Here is a 24,661-nt window from a genome sequence, read left to right as displayed (position 1 = left end):
AACAATTAGGTGCTATTGTGTTCCAGTGCCTGCACTGGTGAATTTCCAGAATTGTACCCCAAGATAAGCATTTCCCTACCAAATAATTTTAGCATGTGGGGATGTAAAATAAGCACTTCAAGAATTTTGAAGATTTTAAATTTTGAAGATGTCAATGTTTTCCTAAATCCACCAATAAAAGTCTTAAAAATGTTAAGTAAGAATAATCAGAACGTCTGATTCATTAAACAAAACAAAAGTATTGTGCTTTAACAACTTATTAAACTTGACCTAAGACAGTTGTCTAGGGGAAAGGAGTCGTTCAATGAGTAAACAGAGCAAAAATCCCCAAGTACCAGAGAGCTTTGAGGAGAGAAATCAAGCCTGAAATTGGACTTGTCTATATAAAACCGGCCACAGGATCTAGAGAGATAAATTCTAGCTGACCTAAGTTAAATGTAAAGTAAAACTGAGAAAAGAGGGTAGCCCTTGTCATTAAGCTAGACATTAAGTTCACATAGAATTTTCCTGTGGATGGATATGGCTTGATTTCTGAGTTCTGTGTTTACGTAGAATTTAAAATAATATTTTTTGCTTGGATACTATAAGTATCATAATGTGAACACTGTCGAATATGGCCCTCTACACCAAGAGGCCACATGATTGCCCCCAAATGAGCTCTGTCCTATTACCATGTATCAAAATTATAAAAAAACAAATCCACAGAGAGTGAGAGAGGAATGAAGGGGGTTTGGAAGGTTTGAACATGATCCTTTGGGAACTTTGCCAGTGAAGAGACCAGGGTGACTAAGGTAACACTGCTGTGTTAGAAAATGAATGTTATCCCTGAGGTGGAAATAGGCTGGAATTAGAAAAAAAGAAATCCAGATATGACATCAGAGACATTGTGATGAAGGCATTAGCTCTTTGGGGTTTTAGCATAGACAATCTGGGCAACTAAATATGGTTGAAGTGAAACCTACCTAACCTGTGTGGCTGTTAGCTATGGTGCAATTAGAAAGTTCTACCTGGTAATCTTTAGTGGGATTTGAGGGCCTTAGGAATGTTGGTCTTTATAAAAACACATTATAAACAATGTGTTAGTGTAAGACATCTTTGCAATATTTAGATTTGTTTTGCCCCAGGTAAGAAGGCAGCAAAGAGGCTAATAAAAAGGAGAAAAACCATTTACTCAACATGGGCAGAGAAATGCTGCTTTCAAGATTTTTATTCTTCTACAAAACTGATGCTAGATATGCTTCATAAAATAAAAATACTTTTTATTGTGCCTACCCAAAAGCATTCCTAATTACTGGCAACAAGAGCTGAGTGTCCATGTAATGTAATTCTCTGAGCTACTCCTGACAGCTAGCTAAGAACTGGGCCTTTCACAAACCACAGACCAGTCATTTTCAAACCATTCAAAACACATACCAAACCTCAGGGAATGCAGACTAAGTTTGAAATTTCATATTTAATAAATTTCTGTATTATTTAAAAAAGCCTATTAGCTTTTTAAAAATAATGCTCTGGCTATGTAAAAACACAGAAGAGTAAATAATTCAAGGAATTGTCGAAACTTTTTAGGCCAAAACCAATTTTTCCTTAATTACCTATTTCACACAAACTTTCTTTTCACTATGGAACAGGACGCATGGGAGAAAAAGTACAAATAATCGAATTGAAATACAGTAATAGCCTTATGGCTTATATAAAATTGAGAAAAAATTATTAGAAGATAATCCAGACCAGAATTCAGCTTTTTGAAAAGAGAAACTTAGAGCTATAAAGTTAGAAACTGAAAGGCAGCTTCTTCAAATCCCTCATTTTTAAAAATGAAGAAATATTTACCCCAAGAAATGAAATAAAATCCCACATCACATAGCTTGTTTAGACAAAAGCTGGATCTAGAACTAGTGTTTCTGGCTTAAGTTTGCGCTGTTTACATTGCATGTCTATTTCATCCAATTGATTCCGAATGTCCCTGGGTCTACACTGACATAAAGCAGTATTCCTTTGGAAAGTGTATGTACAAATACTTGTATACATAGAATATAGTGTATAAACAGTTGTGGCTATTAGAGTCATGACCACGGGGGAGTGAACTAGAAGGGGCATGTAGTGTTCAGAATCCTGGGAAGACACAAATGGTACTCACACTGGGCATTTTAAGAAAAGCTTAATAGGACTATTTATACAGATGTAGGGAATTCACAAGAGAAAGTCAAGTTCCCTGGCCTATGGGTTAAAGAGAGGGCTTCCAGTTCTGTAGAAAAAGTTGGCTGGGAGGAGTTATGGGGACACTTCTGTCCTATGATAGCACCGCCTACCGGCCAAGCCCAACCAGAGACTGGATGGCCAAGCAGCAGATGCGTGCAGTTCACACAGGCCAGTTTTCAGGGGTAGAGAGCGGGACAGGGAAGGGGAGAGTGAAGAATGCCCAGCACAGTGTATGTATGTGTGTGAGTGTGTGTGTGTGTGTGTGTGTGTGTGTGTGTGTGTGCGCAAGTGTGTGTGTATGTGTGTGAGTGTGTGTATGTGTGCGCGCGTGTGCATGTGTAAAAAGGGCAATATTGGCTTTACAATAGTGTGTGAAAGTTGAGTAAACAGGAAACTACTGTGAAATTAAAGTTGCTTCGCAGTTTATCTTGTTTCACAGTTAATTAGTGCTGTTTAGAAACCACTCAGAGTCCTCCTTAGAAGCCAAGTAATAAGCCATTTTGGAACAGTCTATTATTACACATAAAAGGAGCAGCATTCTCACCACTCCGAGTAATGATGGGGCCAGCAGAGAGGACGGCGTTTCCAGACGTGCTCTGGGGGCTCCAAGTGGTCCTCCTCCCTGCATCCCTCCTTTCTCTGTGGCCGCAAATCTGAGGTGTTAATGAAAACAAATGAAATTCCACACCGGCACAAAATTGGTTCTTTATGGCCATTTGGAAAGCAGATTCTTTTGGAAGAGATACCACATGTTTAATTTTATTCATTTACTTCTGTGCATTTATTTAATTACTTTGCATATAAAGGCTACAGTGTTTCTTTTTCTGGCTTAGGCCACATTTCTTATTTCCTCCTGTTATAATTGTGCTTTGCCTCATTAATTTACATAGCTCAATGGTTCTCCGGAAAAAAGAGCTGTGTTTATCAAAGTTTTGCACTTTTATTTCTCTCAAGCCTTTAATAAATCTTTCCCTGAAATGTTGGTCAGCACAGAGACAAGGTAATGCGGACTGTCCATTTACCTTCATCTGATATTGCTAGTTGGGACTAAAGTAATAAATTGCTGTGAAGAAATGCATAAATTTGAGCATAAATAAAAACATACTAAAGCTATTTCAAATAAAAAATGTGCTTGCATTTTTTTCAGGTTAATATTGATGTGACCTCAGAGGGTCTGCCAGAAATAGATTCTTTTTTTTTTTGTTCATGAGTAAATGGATCTGTGTTTTAATGATGGCTGTATGCAGTTAAGATCCACACCTTTTACAACTTCTAAATTGTAATCCCAGGGAATCATGGGAATCAGGGCCACATCTACCTTCCCAGTGCTAGCCCCGTACCCTCCAATCATCCTCTACTCTGCTCCATGACCTGACTGATGGCCCGGTAGTCCCCTGGTTACTCTATCTTATGTGTTTGTAACTTTGGTCAACCTTTGGCATGGAGGGTCTCATACTCTTGATTTGACCTTATGTGATTCATCTATCTTCAAAGTCACACCTTGGGTTTTATGTCTTCCATCAGACTTCCCAGTCTCTCCTGTTGTATCTCTCTCACAAAGGCAAATACTGCCTCCTTCTACAACCTATATATACTATATCTGCCTTCGCACCATAATATTTTTGTCTTATTCTCTTCCATGGCTGTCTCCTGGTCCTCAAAGATAAGCTAAATGAGTTCAGAAAATCATGCACACATGTCTGTATTCCCAGTAATATGCTTGACACAAAGTAGGCATTCAATAGATGTTTACTGGATGAATAAATAAATAAATCCTACTTCAAACTGTTTGACCCAAAGCATATCCACTTTCCATGTAGAACTTTGTTCCTAGCACTTGATAACCCTTCAGCTTACATCAATTTAACAATTTAGAATAAAGTTGCTAAAAACATACTGGCATAAGAAAGGGACAGTCATCCGCTCTGCAGAGCTTGGTAACACAGTGCAGGAAAACAGTGGACATTTTCTGATTCTTGTGTTTCACAAATCGGAACACTTCAAAGGAAAACCGGCCTTGCTGGCTTCTGCCATTCTCGATGACAGTGGTCTGAGGATCTTTGTCACAGCTGCATTTTAGGGAATATGAAAACAGGATATTACTGGAAATCACCAGCCCACTGGAAATCATAAATTAATTTCTACAGTATTAAGAGCTAACAAAATCATGCCATGTTACAGATATTTAATAAGAGCATAAGCTGACTCAATGCATATGACAAGAGTGACCTAGATCAGAAAACTTAAACAGATCAATTTCTGATTATAATAGTGCCATCAAATTTTAGAGGGATTATACTTTCATAAGGTTCAAAAATTCAAACAGAATAATATATATAATGAAAAGTCTCCCTCCCATGATTGCCCTTGTCCACACCAGTCCACGTCCACATTCAATCTGCCAGAGGTGATCTCGCTTGTTAACGCTTCCCCCCAGGGCATGTACGAACAGAAGAAGCAATGAACTCTTATTGCTTCCTCCTTCTTAAAAAATACAAAAATAGTAGCACACTATCTACATGATTTTGTACCTTCCCTTTTTAAAAAATGTAGCATGGTATTTAATACATTATGAATGTATAAAAGGTAAATATACCTTTATGAGTATGAATATTTAGCAAGCCACCTCATTCGTTCTGCACACTGTGTGGTATTCCATCACACACGTGTACCAGGGTTTATTTAATCAGGTTCCTATTTATATACTTTTGCATTGTTTTGACTTTTTTGCTTTTTACAAAGTAACAATGTATAGCCTTATAATACGGTATTTTGAACATGAGCAGGGTTATCTGTACGCTGTATTTATAAAGGCCATTGAATAGATGTTGCCACATTGCCCTCTATAAATATTGCTGTATTTTGCACTTCCTAAGTAATGTACGAAGAGAATCCTTATTTCCCCAGAGCTACAGCAACAAAGTATATGCAAAATTTTCTGGATAATTTGCTCTTGCGTAAGAAAAATGAACTATCGCCATATAATTATAATTTGCGTTTTTGTCACTGGAAATGACTATGTGCATCTTTTCATATACATTAGAGCCAATTGTATTTCTTTATCTGAAAACTGTTTATGTCCTTTGCCTAAATCTCTATTTTGTTGTTGGCCTTTTCTTTCTGACTCTTCTAAGTTCTTTATGTGTGAGGAAAACTGCCCCCTGCTTGCTATCTAAGTTGCAATTGTTTTACTTTGTTGCTTAGCTCGTGTGTGTGTGTGTGTGTATGTGTGTGTGTGTGTGTGTGTGTGTGTGTGTGAGTTCATACACAGAAGCTTTGTTTTTATATTAAATTTCAAATACTTTATTGTATGGCTTTTATTAAGGCATATCTTATCTTATTGTGCTGACTTTATTGCACTTGCAGAGACCGTGGTTCTTACAAGTTGAAGGTTGGGTGCCAACCCTGCACCGAGCAGGTCTATCAGTGCCATTTTTTGCAACAATGTTTGCTCATTTGGTGTCTCTGTGTCACATTTTAGTAATCCTCACACTATTTCAAACATTTTTGTTGTCATTATATTTGTTATGCTGATCTGTGATTTGTAATTATTTTGAATCCCCCCCACCAAACTGTGCCCTTATAAGACAGTGAACTTAACTCTTAAGTGTGTGTTCTGACTGTTCATCCACTGGCTTTCTCCGGTCATCTCTCTCCCTCTCCTTAGCCTCTCTGTCGTGATAATGTTAAAACTAGCCCACTTAATGACCCTATAATGACCTCTAATTGTTCAAGTGAAAAGAAGAGTCACACATCTCTCATTTTAAATCAAAAGCTAGAAATGATTAAGCTTAGTGAGGAAGTCACATTGAAAGCCTAAGACAGGTTGAAAACTAGGCCTCTGTGCCAAACAGCTAAGTTGTGAATGCAAAGGAAAAGTACTTGAAGGTAATTAAAAGTGCTAACCCAGTAAACACATGAATAATAAGAAAGTGAAGCAGGCTTATTGCTTTTATGAAGAAAGTTTTAGTGTTAGGGAGAGAAGATCTAACCAGCCACAACATTCCTAAAAGCCAAAAGCTAATCCAGAACAAGGCCCTCTCTACAATTCTGTGAAGGCTGAAAGAGGTGAAGAAACTGAAAAAAAGCTTGAAATTCTGAAAGGTTGGTTCATGGGGTTTAAAGAAAGAAGCTGACTCCATAGCGAAAAAGGTAAAGCAGCAACTGCTGACATAGAAGCTGCAGCAAGTTATCCGATGTTAACACAACATCCTTTCTGCAGCCCATGAACCAAGGAATAATTTTGATTTTCAAGACTTATTATTTAAGAACTGTGTTTTGCAAGCCTAGAGGTGCCAAAGATCGTAATTCCTCTGATGGATCTGGCCAAAGTAAATTGAAATCCTGGAAAGGGTTCACCATTCTAGATGCCATTAAGAAGAGGTCAAAATATCAACATGACAGAATTTGGAAGACGTTGATTCTAACCCTCATGGATGACTTTGAGGAGTTCAAGACTTCCACAGAGGAAGTGACTGCAGATGTGGTGAAAATAGCAAGAGAACTACAATTAGAAGTGGAGCCTCAAGATGTGACTGAATTGCTGCAAGCTTGTGATCTTATAGACGAGCAAAGAAAGTGGTTTCTTGAGATGGTAACTAGTTCTGGTGAAGATGCTGTGAAGATTGTTGAAATGACAACAAAGGATCTTCTATAAATTCAGTTGATAAAACTAGCACCAGGGTTTGAGAGGATTGATTCCAATTGTTAAAGAAATTCTACTGTGGGTAAAATGTGGATAAAATCAAACAGTACAGCATGCTACAGAGAGATCATTTATGAAAGGAACACTTAATCACTGGCAAACTTCACTGTTGTCTTATTTTAAGAAATTGCCACCGCCATCCCAGCCTTCCGCAATCACCACCCTGGTCAGACAGCAGCCATCAACATCAAGGTAAGGCCTTCCACCAGTGAAAAGATTACAACTCACTGAAAGCTCAGATGATGATTGGCCATTTTTTAGTGGTAGAGTATATTTTAACTAAGGTATGTACCTTTTGGGGGGTGGGTATAATGATATTGCGTACTTAACAGACTGTAGTATAGTGCAAACATAACTTTATATCCACTAGGAAATCAAGTAATTCATTTCCAATATTCATTTAATTGGTGTAGTCTGGAATCAAACCCTCAATATCTCCAAGGAATAACTGTATTTAGGCAACAGATAGATTTTCCTTATACCAAAGTTTGTTTGTTTAAATTTTAGTTAGTAACATACAGTGCTATATTGGTTTCAGGAGTAGAATTCAGTGATTCATCACTTACATACAACACTCAGTGCTCATCACAAGTTCCCTCCTTAATACCCATCACTCCTCTAGCCCATCCTCCACTCATTTCCCTCTCAAAGTTTTAAAAATATTTCTTATGTCAATATGGTTTCTTCTACCACTTTTAAAGCTGTATTTTTTTACATTCAAATTAATTCTTTTTTGTAATTTTTTAATGTTTATTTTATTTTTGAGAGAGAGACAGAAGGATGGAACATGAGTGGGGGAGGGGCATAGAGAGAGGGAGACCCAGGATCCAAAGCAGGCTCTAGGCTCTGAGCTGTCAGCACAGAGCTCGATGTGGGGCTTGAACTCATGGACCACAAGATCATGGACTATGAGGTCATGACCTGCACCAAAGTCTGCACTTTACCAAGTGCGCCACCCAGGTGCCCCTGTCAAATTAATAATCTATTTAAAGTTTATCATGGTGTATTGAGCGAACTATAGATCCAACGCTATATTTTCTTCATGGTTATCGGCTTTCCAGGGCTATTTTTAAAACCTGTTTATCTCACTGATCTGTGATATCACAGTCTATCATATTGTAAATTCCCATATGTTGTGGATCTATTTCTGAACTCAAAAAAATATTCTAATTTTTGTCTATGTGACTAATCTTGCATAATATGACATTCCTTTAATAATTTTAGAGCTAACATTAAGCATAATATCTATTAGGGCCATACCCTTCTCATTTCCATGTTTTTTTTTGTATTTTGTGGATTTGTTAATCTCCTTTTATTGATTAGGTTAGCATGTGATTCTCTATTTTGTTTTTTCAAAGAACTTATGTTTTCCTTATGTATTGCAAAATTTTGGTTCACATTTCCAATTCTGATCCAAGTAATATTGAAGTTTTTTAAACCACCAAGGAATGCTGACTTTCCGTTTTCTTATTGTTAAGTATTGTCAGCTATTAATATATAGCTCATTGATCATGTCATTCAGCTCTTCTATATCTTTACTTGTTTGCCACCAGACTATCTCCTGAGAGACTCCTCTCTGAGTCTCCTCTCATGTTTATTAAATTTCTAACTATGACTTTTTATGGTTACCCTCATTTCTAAGTCTTTGATTTCCTCCAGGAAATCCTTTCCCTATGATGATGTAAGTCTTCTTTTAGTTTAGTAAAGTATTCCTGGGATATATTTTTAAATGTTTGTTCTACTCTATTTTTTTGGTTTCTTTTGGATGGAGGAATTCTGGTTATGGATATTATAGATGTACTGGATTCCCTTTGGCCTACCTTTTATTTCTATCTTTCCTACTCTAAACCTTTTTATCTTTTTCCTTATATTTGTTTCTTTTTATCTGTATCTCCTATTTTTATTTTCTCTGTCCCATTCTGTGTGTTCATCTGTGTCCCGTGTCCCTGGAACACCTACTTTTGTCTTCTTTCTCTTTATAGAAATTTCTGTAAAACATTTCTTTTTTCTACTCCATCTTAAATTTTTTCAGTTCCTTTTTCTCATTCTTGTAGCCTTCTCTTTTACTGTAGTGAGTTCTTATAATTCTATTGCTATGACTATAATTTTTTTTACAGAACTTTATTTAGCCATTAAAATATCCTGCCTAATAAAATTTTGTCTTTTCAAAGTGTTATATAAATGGAATCATGCACTATGTAACCTTTGGGAATTTGATTTTTTACTCACTGTAATTATCTAGAGATACATCTATGTTATGTGTACCCCTAATACAGTCTGTTTTTATTTAGGACTAGCATTTTATGACATTGATACACAATAGTTACTTTAATTATTTACTCATTGAAGAATATTATTTTTTCCAGTTTTTAGCTAATGCAAATAAAGCTGTTAATATGTGTGTACACATTTTTTGTGTTGGCCTCTTACATAAAACATCATTATCACTGAGAAAAATGTCCAGAAATGCAACTGCTAGATTGTAGGGTAGTTGCATATTTAGTTTTCTGGTTGATATATTTTTAAGTTCTAAATTTTCAATTTGTCTCTTCTTTACGTCCCTCATTTCCATTCAGAGACTTCACATTTCATTGTTATTTTTCCATTTGTTATAAGCATGTTTGCTATTGCCTGTTAAAAATTTTTGTAATGACTGCTTTAAAATCTTTGGTAGATAATTCTAAACTCTCCATCACATTTATTTTTGTTCTTTTTCCATTCATTTTGAGGTCTTCCTGATTGTTGCTGTGACAAGTGATTTTTACTGAACCTAGGACATTTGGGCCATTATGTTATGAGACTCAGGATCTTATACAAACCTCATACTATAGTTGACTTCCTCTGCCAACACTTCATCAAGGAAGGAGGGAATGCTGTGTCATTACTGCCAAATAGGAGTAGAATTCCGGACTCCCTCTTAACCTTTCTTGACACCCAAGGAGCAGGGATCTTGTTAATGCTGGATAGGGTGGAAGTTTCTACTCCCCACTGGGCCTCCACTTATATCCCCCTGACTACATAGGATAGGAGTGGCCTCCACCAACACCACAAGGACTACGGCTTTGTTACTGTGGCATTGTAGTAAATGGCCTGACTTTCTGCTTGGACTCCTCTGACATCAATCCAATAGGGCATGTAAGGGTATCTCATTATTGCCAGGTGGGATTTCTCTGAAATCATCCCACATGGGATATTGGGACACCTTGTTACAGACAAGGGTAGAAATTTGGCTCTCCACTCAGTCTTTACTAGCATGGGTAGTGGTGTGGTATTAGACAAGAATAGTACAATTATTGTGTAAAAGCTGTCTTACTAGGCTGCTCCTTTCTTAGTCTTCTGTCTTGGGAGGACAGATTTCATCATTCATTCATTCATTCAAATAGGTTTATCACCCATTCATTTATTTATATCTGCGGCCATTGATATTTCTGAATTCCTGACTTCTTCAGCTCTAAATCTGGGATATATAAGGCAAAAAGAAGCTATCACTCATTGGGTCTCAAAGTCCCTATCTGGTCTAACCTTATCTCCACTTTTTTTTATTATTCTTATACTTGTTTTGTATACAATATTCAGAGGGATTTTTTTATACTTAAGAAGAATAGGCAAAACTATATCAACACAATCTTCCCAGGAATTTTTTCAGGCCATTTATTTTTATTACAAAGAAAAATATCAGTTTTTCTTTTTTCGTGCTTGTTTACTTCCCTTCTCTTTCCTCCTTCCCTTTTCTACCATTCCTTTCCTTGCCCTTCTCTTCTCTTCACTCTCTACTGCTCTACTCTTTTTGTCTTGCCTTGTTCTTTCTCTCCTTATCTTCTAGTCCTTTATTTTCCCATTTCAGTTATTCTTTTTTTTTAACTTTTGACTTCCTTTACCCATTTCTCCCACCCCCAAGTCCCCACATCTGCCAACCACTAATCTGTTCTCTGTATCTATGATGGTTTTTTTCCCAGATGATATTCATTCAAGTTTCTTTATCCATTCATCCATCTTTGGACACTTAGGTTTCCATGTTTTGGCTATTGTAATAATGCTGCAATGAACATGGAGGCGCATATATCTTTTTGAATTAGTGTTTCAGCTTTCTTGGAAAGTGCTCAGTGGTATAACTGCTAGATCATATGTTGGTTCTATTTTTAATTTTTTGAGGAACCCCCATAGTGTTTTACATGGTGGCAGTACCAATTTACATTCCCACCAACAGTGCACTAATGTACCCTTTTCTCCACATCCTCACCAACACTTGTTATTTCTTATCTTTTTGATATAGCTGTTCCAACAGGTGTGAGGTGATATCTCTATTATAGTATTGATTTGAATTTCCTTGATGATTGGTAGTGTTGAAGATATTTTTGGGTACCTGTTGACAATCTCTATGACTTCTTTGGAAAATATCTATTCACATCTTCCGCCCATTTTTAAATACGATTGTTTCTTGTTATTGAGTTATATGAGTTCTTTATACATTTTAGATATTAGCCACTCATCAGATAGATGTTTTGCAAATATTTTCTCCTATTCAGTAGATTGCCTTTTCGTTTTGTTGATTATTTTTTTTTGCTGTGCAGAAACTTCTTAGTTCTATGTAATCCCACTTGTTCAATTCTGCTTTTGTTGCTTTATGGTTACTTTTTAATTAAAAAAAATACTGTTGCAGTGTTTAATTGCAAACCTTATCTGTTTATCTATTTCACAGCAACCTCTTTCCAGTGGGTTTATCTTTAAATATTCTTTCTCAGCTATTTTTTACATTTTTCTGGTAGTACGCTGGAACACTGCTTACCATTCACAGTTGAAAGTGTTGGATTTCCCTAGAGTTGTCATTTTCCAGGGATGCTTTGGGCAATGTGGAATGGTAATGAACTTCCTCAAGGACTTCCTCAACTCAAGGTTCTCCCGCTGTTGTTTTGCAATGACGGGCAAGTTTCCACTGAATGTGGCAGAATTTGTAGTCCAGTTTTCTCAGCCTCTCTGAACTTAAAGATACTCAAGAGTTCTACTATCAGCCCCATGTTCTTCAGGTTCGGTCATGAGCTTATTCCACCAAGACCCTTATCTTCCAAGTGAATCCTCCATTTTTCAGAAGATGCACTTTTCCGGGGACTTTCTGAGACGTGCCACTTCTGAGGCTCTACTCTCTCTCTTTCCTTTCATTCTCCATATCCCCCAGGGCTGTTGGCTTGCTGGGCCTCAGCCCTTTTCCTAGCAACTTCCACTCCTAGAGGTCCCCTCTCCTTCGGTTGCACACCTCTCCTGGCTGTTCCTGAAACCTGCCAGCAGCAGGACCCCTCAATATTGACTTTTCTTCCCCACTTTTCCCACCACCTCTCCCCACAGAACTTCCTGCAGGCCTCCCTCTGCACCATTTGCTCTTGATCTTAATTGTTTTCATCATCACTAACACCTCGCTGGGGATTTCTTAGTTTTCTTTTCCACCTAGTTTCACTGCAACTGACATTTGAGAGACTCATTTAGTTACTATTTCACTCTCTATAGTTTCTAACAAGAACACTGAAAAGATTCAGCACGAAGCCGTAGTCATACTATAAGTCTGATGATCACATTCCAGATTATCAGTATGTGATCATTACAGTAATTTTGAGAATAAGAAAAGCATCAAAACAAAATGATTCACAATCCTCCCATCCATAAATAACCACTGGGAGCCTATTGATGAATTTCCTTACAGTCATTTCTGTCATATGTTATATAAATGAGGTCCATTGTACAAAAAACTATACATGCTGATTATTTCACTTCATATTTCAATTCATTTAAATTTTAAAGAACCATGTATTTTGAAGCATAAAATTATCAAGAAAACAGAAAGGGAGGAGAACCAATCTTTTCTTTTCCTGTTTTATAAGTAACTTTATATAATTTAGTATCTATGTGAGTTCCCAAATGTGAGTTCCCAAATTACTAGTTCTCCACAATCCACCTACTCATTTCCTTTCCTCATTGCTGAATATCCTTCATTGCTCCTGAGTTTTACTGTGTTAAATATCACTGAAAGGCCATAAAATCATAAATATTTTAGAATATGTTTTCAAATTTGTGGATGTAGAATCAAAGAATATGAAATCTTTGAAGGCTTTTGATACATACTGACATTCCTCCCCCCGCCCCCCAAAATGTCTAAATTAACAGTTCCAGCAATAGGATATGGGTATCAGTTTGACCTAGTTTGACATCATCTTAACCTGGATTAGCCAATAAAACATATCCTTTTGGTTTTCCATCATATCACTCCCATCATGTGTCAATAAGCAGCAGTGATCTGAGCCAACTGCATTTTATAAGCATGATTAGAAGCCATCGCCTGACTCTCAAGTCTGTTCTGCTGTCAGATGAAAATGCTGAAAGGAAACTGGGATGATTGAATGTTTTTATGATCAATGTCCCCTTTCCCCAAATGTAGATTACATTCACTCTATCATTGTCTATTGGAGAATGAAGTTGAAGTTATTGGCTCTGTTAAAAAAGGTAGGCTATATCATACTTTCATATTAAATACTGATAAATGAAGAAAAGCATTTTGGGGTCTAAGTTATCTAGACCATTACTTTAATTTTACTTTCCTTTGACATATGATGAGACAGTGAAGCTGCAGATAAATAGTACCTCCCACTGCCTTTCTCTGATTGCCAGTAATATCCTAACCATGCTTTTTCTAAGACAGTGAAATATTCTCATATGTCCTAAACATGAATAAAACATCTTTGATGGACCTAACTTACTTGCAATTCCCATTCAACAATAGCTTTATCAGCATTTTGTGTTGAAAACTCTTCTCAACTTTTATACTTCCAGCTTTATAAGGACTAAAAGCTCAGAATGTAAAACTTTACATTTAAAAGCTGTAGAAGTAACCTACAATTTGTTTATGTAACTTCGAGTTTTCATTTCAATTATCTACAATTGCGTCTTTGCTCTCGATACAAAACTTACCTAAGGAAGAGGTCATATCGAATATCATCATTTGGGTTCCCTGACGGGGTTGTGTAGCAATAATCCATTAAGACATTCCATCTGCAGAAAGAAATAAGCATAATATAGAGTCAGAATCTCCTTTTGGGTATTATACTGATCCAAGGGAAGTAAATATTGACAAATGTCTCACCCCACAGAAGAGAACTATATATTTTTTAATTTTTTTAACGTTTATTTATTTTTGAGAGAGAGAGAGAGAGAGAGAGAGAGAGACAGAATCTGCAGCAGGCTGCAGGCTCTGAGCTGTCTGCACAGAGCCCAACTCGGTGCTCGAACCCACAAACTGTGAGATCATGACCTGAGCTGAAGTCAGATGCTTAACCCACTAAGCCAACCAGGCACCCTAGAACTGTATTTTTATTAGTTATTTCAGAGGCTTCTTGTTTATTAAAACATTCTCCTAAGCTCAAGGTGTTTATAAATCTGCAGCAAATTGCCATCCTGCATCAAGTGGGTTAAGGCTACTATCATACATACACACACCACATACCCACACACACACACACACACACACACACACACCCACGCACACACACATTGTGTACAAAACATCTGGTCAAAGTCTAAAGAAACAAAACCCCACACAGATCTACATAGATGCTTTTACATTCACAGCAGCTCTTTGTTTCTGGAAGTTACTATCTCTAACAAATGACGGGGATATTATAATATCACATACAGCAAGGAGTTTGCTGCATAAATTATACACTGAAAAGTATGCTAGATCAAAGAGGATGAGAGTAGGACTCCATGATAGACACTGTGGTCGGTAAAAGAAAACCATGAGGCAAATACCCAACCTTCCTTCATTAGGCCACACTGTGCCTGGGTTTATACATTACTTCAGTCCAACTTTGGAAATGAATAAAAATTACTAGCCTAAGGGAAGTAAATGCCAATAATTGTTAAATCTTGCATTTGATAAAATGATAGTAAAGCTATATGAATAGCAATACTAAGAAGACAGAAAAGGAGAAGGTAAAGTAGAACAGAATTCCCAGAGTATACTATTCTCTTCAGGATGCAAAGTTTACATAATATGTGAGAAACCCAAAATAAACCATGTATATGTTACAATGTTATAAGATAGGTCTGAATTTTCAGCTTTTGAATTCCCTTTCAATTTTGATCGTCCTGGATTGTCTAAAACTTGATCATATGAAACTTGATCGATTTGGGGTTTCTTACAGAGATGTTTCTGAGGATCATTTTATATAATTTTGGCCCAGATCATTCTGGAGAGAGTTCCTTCGTTTCTTAATAAGTTTTGATTGAGTAGTAACATACATATTGAAAAGTGCACAAATCTTCAGTGTTCATGAAATGTCTGCATCTGACTCCTCAGCTTTCACATGAAAGAACAGGACATTGCGATGCCCTGGAAGATCTGCCCGTTCCCTCTTCCAGTCACTCCCCCTTTTTCTTTATGGGAAGACTTGTTATTTTCCAATTAATGACGCAAAAAAAGTGTCCCTCTTAATCTTTTAATTTGCTATTTCTATTTATTAGCATTCCTAAATGTTGTGGCAATGACTGCATTTTTAAAATTAAAAATGAATGAGCTAACTTTGTGATTCACAAGGCTTTGGATAGTCTAAATGTTTTAACCAACAACAACAACAACAAAACAGGTAAGACTTTGAAAGCACCTGCCATCCAGATTAGTGGCTTGTACAGCTGCAAAAACTTTGGTTTTCAAAGGCAATCCTATACTTGGGATAATTAACTGCTGACTGTAGGTTGAATCCTAATGATGAAAAAAAAAGCAATTAATTCATCAGTGTCTTCCCAACAACAGCACATTTACCACTTTAAAAAGTACTATCATATAAAAAGGGGCAAATCATCATAAATTTACAAAATCAACACCAAAAAGGATCCAGTTAATCCTCTAGATTAGATCCTCTAGATGGCAGAACTGTTCTTAAACCATATCCAAGTAAGAAATCCATTTCCATGCATAAATCTTTTTCTTTCCACAGCTTATTATATATGATGGTTAGCGTTCTGTGTATTTAAACTGCATTCAATGATTAATATTCAGTCTTTAATATTTAATTTAATAATCAATCATCAAGATTCACTTTATTTAAATTAATACTTCATTTATTTAAATTACATTAGTAGCTATCACGCAGTCTCTCATCTACTTCACTTTAAGCCCTTTTTCATTGGGATTGTAGGTCTTTATGCTCTTGATAATTTCTCATTTGCCCCAAGTCATTTATCTGGCAATTTGAAATTACCAAAATTTAATTGAAAACCAAAAGAGCGACTAATGAGTCCTCCAAGTTGCCTAAATGCATGCCACAGGATTTCCTTCACCAAATTCCTTGGCAGTTCCTGGACTTCACTTCTACTTTTACACTCTTATTTTATAACAATTCTAGAAAGCTCATTTGTATCACTCCCCAATTTACAGTATTAAAGCAATAGGTCAGAAACTGAGATGTGACAGCTGTAATTTGATAATGAAAAAAAAGAAAAAAACATAGAGTGCAAAAAAAGAAAAAGAATAGAACTTCTAAAAATGTAAACTGTCAAATCAATTAGCATGGAAGCAAACTGCTTCTCCCAAATTTAGTAACCTTGAAGCTATTTTTCAGCAAAGGAAAAATGCTAATGTCATTATGAAATTTCAAAGTCACCAAGCCAAGGCAAACTACAGCAAACATACCCTGTTTAAGAAGCCTGGGAAGAAGGCAACAGATTTTGAATTTTTTAAATTATAGTTTGAATGCTTTACTTTTGAAAAAGTTGCACTCGTGAAACCTTTCATTCCAAATACAGCCAGATAAATGAGGAAATACCTGCTGTATTCCTTTCTACAATAAATAAAAGCTCCTGTAGCCATTCCTAACAGGTAGTATTTCTACCTACCTTTCCAGCTCCCTTTTCAAACTTCTCCAAGTATTAAGTTAAAATATGCAGGTCTTTATTTTTTTTAATGTTTTACTTATTTTTGATACAGAGAGAGACAGAGCATGAGAGGGGAAGGGCAGAGAGAAGGAGACACAGAACTGAAGCAGGCTCCAAGCTCTGAGCTACCTGTCAGCACAGAGCCTGATGCAGGGCTCGAACCCACGGACATGAGATCTGACCTGAAGTCGGAGGCTTAACCGACTGAGCCACCCAGGAGCCCCTTTAAGGTTTTATTTTTAAGTAATCTCTACACCCACGGAGGGGCTGGAACTCACAACTCCGAGAAAGAGTCATATGCTCTACCGACTGAGCCCGCCAGGGGCCGCCATAGATTATATATTTGCCTCGGTAGTGTGCCGAAGAATGTTTATTCTTACAATTATTATACTGCTAAGCCATTTGCAAATGAATCAACAAATTTTTCCTTCTAAAATTGCTTCTAAAAGGTAATGGTTTTACTCTGTTTTTTTTTTTTTTACTTTTTGAACTTTATTTTGTATCGTTGCTTTTTTTACTTTTGTTATATTGTCCCTAAAATCAATTATATTTATTTTAGATTATTTTCTTCAACTTTGTAAAACATTCGTAATTACCATAACAGTATTTCAGGTTTACTCTTTCTTTATCTGCTCAAAAGATACCAATATTTAGATATAATTCACAAAGTCATTTTTGCTTTCCATTTCCAGAGAGGACAAAATTGATACATTTTTATTACACAAAAATAAGGCCACTCAGCTCAACTGGAAATGATCCACATATATGGAAATTGCATAGTCAATAAAAGTAAAAGTAATTATTTTTTTTAATTTGTAAATTTCTTTATTATTTATTTTTGAGAGAGAGAGAGAGAGGAGACAGCATGAGCAGGGGAGGGTCAGAGAGAGGGAGAAACAGAATCTGAAGATAGGCTGAAGGCTCTGAGCTGTCAGCACAGAACCCGACGGGGGGCTTGAAACTACGAACCCGTGCGTGAGATCGTGACCTTAGCCGAAGCCAGATGCTTAACTGACTGAGCCACTCAGGCGCCCCAGTAATTATTATTTTTTATAAATAAAATTTCCCTAAGTACATTTACTGAATGCCAGAATACATGGATATAAACAATTGCACTGGATTAAATACAAGTTGTCCTTTCCAAATAACTAATTAGAAAATGAGAGTAGTAGGTATGGAATGTAACTTTTCATCATTCAAAAACTGCATGTGAAATAGGAAGATGTGGCCACCAATGATTGTAATATGATACTTAATTTGAAATGCTGCAATAAAATGACATTTGGACAGCTAAATGTTAGTGTTTCAAGCAAATAATAAATATGATTTTGGATCAATTAGTGAAAGCCAAAATTTTTTTCTCATGTAAATTACTAGTGCTTTTTTCCTCATCCTCACAATATAATTGACTATATTATCTATGCTGTAATATTCATCTTGTGCCTTACTTATTTTATAAATGGCAGCATGTATAAATTACTAGTTTGATAGTGCCCCGTAACGTGGCAAAATATTATGAACATGTCATGTTAAAAAAGCAGTTTGGGGCAGCGAAACTCTTCTATATGATACAGTAATGATGGGTGCAAGTCTTCATGAATTTACCAAAACCCACAAAATATACATCAAGAGTGAAACTCAATGTAAACTATACACTTCAGTTAATGTATCAATATGGGTTCATCAATTATAAGAAACATACCCCCAAATCTAAGGTATAAGTAATAGAGGAAATTGTGTACAGGCACCTGAAGTCTGTGGGAACTCTGTACTTTCAGATCAGTTTTTCTGTAAAACCAAAAACTGCTCTAAAAATGGTCTGTTAATTAAAAAACATACTTTGTGGAGAAATAGTTCAATTTTATTAGATCAAAATTCAATTTAACTTTTTAACTCCACCACTAATGATGTCTTTATTGCAAACTGATTAAATATGAGATAGTCTCTTTTGTTTTCTGAAATATTTTCCTTCATCCTGTTCTCATCAGAGATCTTAAGATGTTAAGTCTTGTTAAATAAAAAGCATGAGCTGTCAAAAAAATGAGATGTGTTTTGACAAACCTATTTCATTTATAGTCTGATATCAAACCATCGGTTGCCTTTTTACCATAGAATTACAATCTTAAGGTTATCACCAAATTATAGGCTTTTATTTAGCATTAAGATGCCAGAAAGTTTTGAGGGCGCCTGGGTGGCTCAGTTTGTTAAGCATCTGACTTCCACTCAGGTCATGATCTCGCAGGTTGTGAATTAAAGCCTTGTGTCAGGCTCAGAGCTGCCTGCTCCCGATTCCGTGTCTCCCTCCTCTCTTTCTGCTTTTCTCTCTCTCTGTCTCTCAAAAATAAACAAACCTTAAAATTCTTTTTAAAAAGATGCTAGAAAGCTTTTGAAGGATTGGGTCTAGTTAACAACAGGAGAGTACTATTTCCAATGATAAAGGAAAGACCCTTACAGCAAAGCTCTCAACAAATCCACGCTTCTAAATTTTTATTTTCTGCTTCTCCAGTAAGGGAACAGTTTACTTTCACAAAACAACAATGGTGTCATTAAATACCATGTGGAGATATTTTTTTACTTTTTTAAAATTGGGAATTCCCGTCTTTGTTTCACTCAAAAGGAACCAATAGTACTGAACCAAACCAGTCACCTTAATTCTACCTCAGGGAACTTACATGCATAAATCAGCAGACAGGAACTTCCCAATTTAAAAATACTGCTCAAAACAATAATAAATATCTATTCATATTGGGAATAAATGTTGGCACGTATTTGCTGAGTTAGAACCAAGGAAGTTGGAAGCTTCTCCTTGCCGAGGAGAGTTTAGAAATGACAGAAAGGCCATCTTCATTCCAATACATTTTAATTTGTTGTTTAGAACTCAGCGGTGTCAGACTACAAACTTATAAACACGATTTTTTTAAACGCCTTTGGAAAATGTCCTACTACAATATTTATAGCTCATTATATTCAAAGTATAAAGCACTGACTTTTAAATCAGTTGCATGAATTATAACTCAGTGCCATGATGACATGAATAATAATGTAAAAATCAGATTCATAATTTACAAAAATGTTGGTTGATAGATTGAAAAATTGATATTTAAATCAGGCATTTAAAATGTATGAATAAAAATTTTTAATCAACATGAAAATATCATTTGGGGGATTAATGTTAGAGTTATAAATAGAAATCCATGTATTTTTCACGTTTTGCTGCCACTGTCGATATTTACATGACAAGAGTTTAGACAATACTATGTAGTCAACCCAAACTATTTCAAATGTGACAGGATTGTCATCAGCCAAAATCCATTTTAAAAATATTAACACATTAATCACAAAGCATGCCCTCAAGAGAAGTATCATTTGGGCTTTTCCTATCTTTTTATCACAAAAATATTACTTCTAACATCTTGACCCTGACTATGGCTACACATGCACACATAAATATATACATATAAATGCAGATAGACTTGGAACAACTATGTAGAATCACATTTAAATACAAAATAAAATCTAAGTCATTTATCAACTTTTAGAAAGCATGGAGTTTTTAGTATACCTTTATCACTAGGATATATAAAAATGGTAGTAAAGATGGATAAGTGTTACCAAAGTATAACGGGGTTAATGTGGCTTTTGGTAGATCTTGATATAAAATCCATCCACAGAAATGGCCCCGCAGAACAGTGAGAGAGAACATAACATCCGTCACCCATCAACTTACATTATAAAGGAGCAGGTTCAAAGTGCTGACAAATGTACCATTGTTCTCTCTCACAGAAATAGCAGCTGAGGACCTAAAACGGATTTAGAAAAAGGAAAGCATTGATAGATTTTAAATTAAAAGTTTCAGTTATACCTTAATGTTAGATTTAAGGCACTAAAACTCTTGAGTAAGCTTGACATACTTTTACTTGGGTCCGGAGTAGGCATGCGATTTAAATCACTGAAGATATCAAAAAGCAAGAGAGACCAAATAAAGACAAACAGTTCTTTAAGATCTTTTTATTTATAAAGGCATCTTTCCATTTTGCACTACATATATGAGACTTTAACGAAAAAATGTCATTCCAATATAATGTGATTCTGATACAAATACATTTTCATCAATCCCTTTAGAAGTTTCATGAGATCAGCGATTTTGTTTTACTTTGTTCACTGCTAGAACATTGCATGGCACATAGTAGAAGCATAATAAATATTTATTGAATAAATGAATGCATTTCCATGTACACTGTGGCTTAGGAATGTGTTTACTGGGAAAGTGAGGTAGAGCAGAGTGAGACTGTGACACCCTTATGGCCCGCTTCCTTCTACACCTGTATCCTTATGACTCAAAGCATTTCTTTTCTAGTTTTCCAAGTTTTGCTTTTCATCAAGATATTTATCATCGTTGTGCCACTAAAACCAGCTGTGACCATTTTCTTACCTGAAATAGAATGTGGCCTCCACATTCCCCCATGACTAAGATTAAACAATAACAACACCTTTGTGATAGCAAACCCTAGAACTGGGAAGAGAAAGTTTTCACTCAATCACCCCACTTTGTCAAAAATATTTGACAAATCCAGATGGCTCCTGTAATGTGGACATAACCCTGTCTTGGAGTATTCATTTGGGAAAAATGAATGAATGCATGACTACAAACAGTCCATATCTGAAGCTCCTTGGCTCTGAGTGAGGCCACTTTTCTTGGGGGACCATCAGTCAACCTGAGGTTGACACCTCAGCAAGAGGCATGGAGTCCCCAGATTCAGAGACATCAGAGTCACACAGTGAGAGCATATGGCAGAGACTGAAGCCAGGAAGGACCCCACAAAACAGTGACTGTTCTATACACTGAAAAAAGGACACACTTCTGAACTGCCTAAGCACTCAGAGTTCTTAGTGTCTCGGGCAATTCTGAGGGGAGTAAGAAAAACCCCCAGGCAGACATCTGACTAATTTGAGCCAGTTTTAATTTGGGGGAATGTGTATATATTATACACCTGATCTGTTGATATGGGTCATAACAACATTAGATAGATGGATAGATAGATAGACAGATAGATAGATAGATAGACAGACAGACAGACAGACAGACAGACAGATAGATAGATAGATAGATAGATAGATAGATAGATAGATAGAGAAGACTTAATATGGTTTCCCATACTTTGAGTTTGGCTATTCTCAACAAATCCTGCTATCTTTATAAGTCCCTGCAGGAAAGAAAAAAAAAATGACTCAAACATAAAGACAGAATGTAAAAGTAAGAATAGAATGTGAACTTACGAGGCAAGCTGGGTGTTGTTAACCAGGTATTCCAACGGATAACTGCAACTAAATTTGTAAAGCAGCCCAGGTAGATAGCTGATGATTGTTGGTGGGTCTGGAGTATCAATGTATCCGGAAATATTTCCTATTTGTACTGAAGTTGCATTCCCATAAGCACTGACTCCAGGAACTGTAGATACCTGTTAGAATGGTAGATCAAGTTCAATGATTAAATAGCTGTATATAAATCTAGGCATTTCATAAATAAAACATTAGACCAGATCATTTCTTTCTTTTTTAAAAAATTAATGTTTATTTTAGAGAGAGAGAGACAGACAGAGTGTGAGTGTGGGAGGGTCAGAGAGAGAGGGAGACACAGAATCTGAAGCAGGCTCTAGGCCCTGAGCTGTCAGCACAGAGCCCGATGCAGGGCTCGAACCGACGAGCAGTGAGATCATGACCTGAGACGAAGTGGGACGCTTAACTGACTGAGCCACCCGGCTGCTCCTAGGCTAGATCAATTCTAGGGTCTGTCTCAACTACAACATGCCATGGTTTTGAGATTATATGCACATAATGCTATTTACAAATGATTAATATGTCTTTTAACTAAATAAAATTTCCCATTCACCAAAGACACTTTATTCATATTTCATAAATAAGAAACGAGAGAGAGTACATGTTCAGAGTGCTACAATAAGTCATTAAAAAATGTTTACCAGTAAAGTCCAAATTCTATGGCATGGCTTAAAAAATCTCTGTTAATCTGATCTTGTTTCCCACTTTAGCTTCATAGCCCTGTAATCACACACTTGGTTAACAATGTCCCAGATGCAGGGGTGCCTGGGTGGCTCAGTCTCTTAGGCATCGTACCCTTAATTTTGGCTCAGGTGGCAATCTCACTGTAAGTTTGAGTCCTGTGTAGGGGTAGCCTGCTTGGGATTCTCTCTCTGCCCCTCCCCTGCATCTCTCTCTGTCTCTCTCTCTGTCTCTCTCTCTGTCTCTCTCTCTCTCTCAAAACAAATTAAAACATTTTAAAATTTAAAAAAAATGCCCTAGCCAGCCACTATGCTCTCATTAAGGCTTTTTGCTATGCCTCCTTTCTCCCCCGCTTCAGCTTCCCTAGGAAACCTCCTGACTGTCCTACAAGCAATGCTCATCTCCATCATAGGAGGAGTCACAGTGCATGGGTGGTGTCAGAAACCGGCAGTCCCCTTCACCATAATCAGAGCTCTTTGTGGGTCTGGAGTCCCCTTAGCCTTTGCCTTTGCATGGTCAGCATCACACAGTGACACCAGCAGCGTGGGACCTCTGGCATAATTTTTGACCAAATGCATTAAGGTCACAGTTTCTTTCTGATGGTCAATCTGAGGGTCTTCCTCTGTGGTACATACATGGAGATTCTCATCCTGTTTGAGGGTAATAGTTAATAGATGGGTTTCAAGGGGATGAACTCCCAGACTCTACATTAAAACAGTGTCCATATGTGTATTTTCTTGAGACTGATTAGCTCTCATTGTATTACTCAATCCCCTTAAAATTTAAGAACCACCATTTTAGGAATAGTCAATAATGTTCTTGACTTTAATAATAATGTTCTTGACTTTTCATAGAGGAATATAGCTCCTCCCATTACATCAACTACAGTATGATGCTCAATAAATACTTTTGGCAGGTATTATGGAAACCTGCATTACTTAATTCTCAACAATAGGATAAACTTTAAGCAGAAACCTAGTAGTACATAGGCAAAGCTGAGGCAATCATCTAATTTATGAACAGAGCCAGAATCATTATAATTGAAAACATTTTTTATTCTAATCCAGTGACGTAATAGCCTACTTAATTTTTCCCATGTAGGATTGTCCTTGGAGCAAATTCCAAAGCTGGTGACATCTATGCAAAAATGAAAGTATACAAAATCTTTGCCTCCTCTCACATTTGCCTGACTGGCTTGCTAAACATACCAACTCTATGAAAACAAAACAAATAAAACACACATACACATATGTAGCAATTTTTATACCTAAATTATTCAGCTTTAAAAAAAGTAAACAGCAGGTGTGCACACACATGCATACACATGTGCACACACACACACACACAGATGGTTCACCTGGCATTTCTTCTGAATTGCTTTCTTGGCAATAGGGCAAGACTTAAATCCAGAGAAGAAAGTGCCATGGAGGAAAGACCCCAGGGAATGGTGGGAGGAGGGAAAGTCTGGCTCTCCACGTGGGCTCCTCTTTCCACAAGGAAACACAGACATGTAATAATCAGCCTGCATCACACTCCCTCAGACCCACCTCATAACCTCTCTGCACACAACTCAGAGAGATGAATAAATGTTTTTAATAAAGAGTCAACAATACTCTAGCTGCAGGCTGGGAAATGGTCATGGGCACAATATTCGAACTACCCTCTGGGAAAAGATAAAGAAGGGAATCAGAGGAATCTTTTTCCTGTCTCCTATCTCCCATCAAGTTGTACAAACCCTGTCCTTAGAGAAATTAAGCCTTCCCCTTTAATCCAAAATAATAATTTATGAAGAGGAAAAGCCAGTTTCTCCTCATTCACTGGGCT

At 36.6% G+C, this 24,661-nt stretch overlaps 1 protein-coding gene across 1 annotated transcript in view; it reads right to left on the bottom strand.

Annotated features, from left to right (window-relative positions):
• Positions 1-24,661, bottom strand: part of ZPLD1 (zona pellucida like domain containing 1) — a 43,797-nt gene that overhangs the window by 3,790 nt on the left and 15,346 nt on the right. Inside the window, exons 3-8 of the mRNA XM_029940685.1 lie at positions 22,097-22,278; positions 20,547-20,619; positions 15,550-15,647; positions 13,859-13,939; positions 4,097-4,268; positions 2,744-2,852 (exon numbers count right to left, since the gene is read on the bottom strand). Of these exons, the coding sequence (XP_029796545.1) occupies positions 2,744-2,852; positions 4,097-4,268; positions 13,859-13,939; positions 15,550-15,647; positions 20,547-20,619; positions 22,097-22,278 (715 nt within the window). The remainder of the gene's footprint in view (positions 1-2,743; positions 2,853-4,096; positions 4,269-13,858; positions 13,940-15,549; positions 15,648-20,546; positions 20,620-22,096; positions 22,279-24,661) is intronic.

The sequence above is a fragment of the Suricata suricatta genome, chromosome 5 (genome assembly GCF_006229205.1).
Source record: "Suricata suricatta isolate VVHF042 chromosome 5, meerkat_22Aug2017_6uvM2_HiC, whole genome shotgun sequence".
Classification (NCBI taxonomy): Eukaryota; Metazoa; Chordata; class Mammalia; order Carnivora; family Herpestidae; genus Suricata; species Suricata suricatta.
Note: the sequence above shows the minus strand (reverse complement) of the source record. Positions and strands in the feature narration are given on the sequence as shown.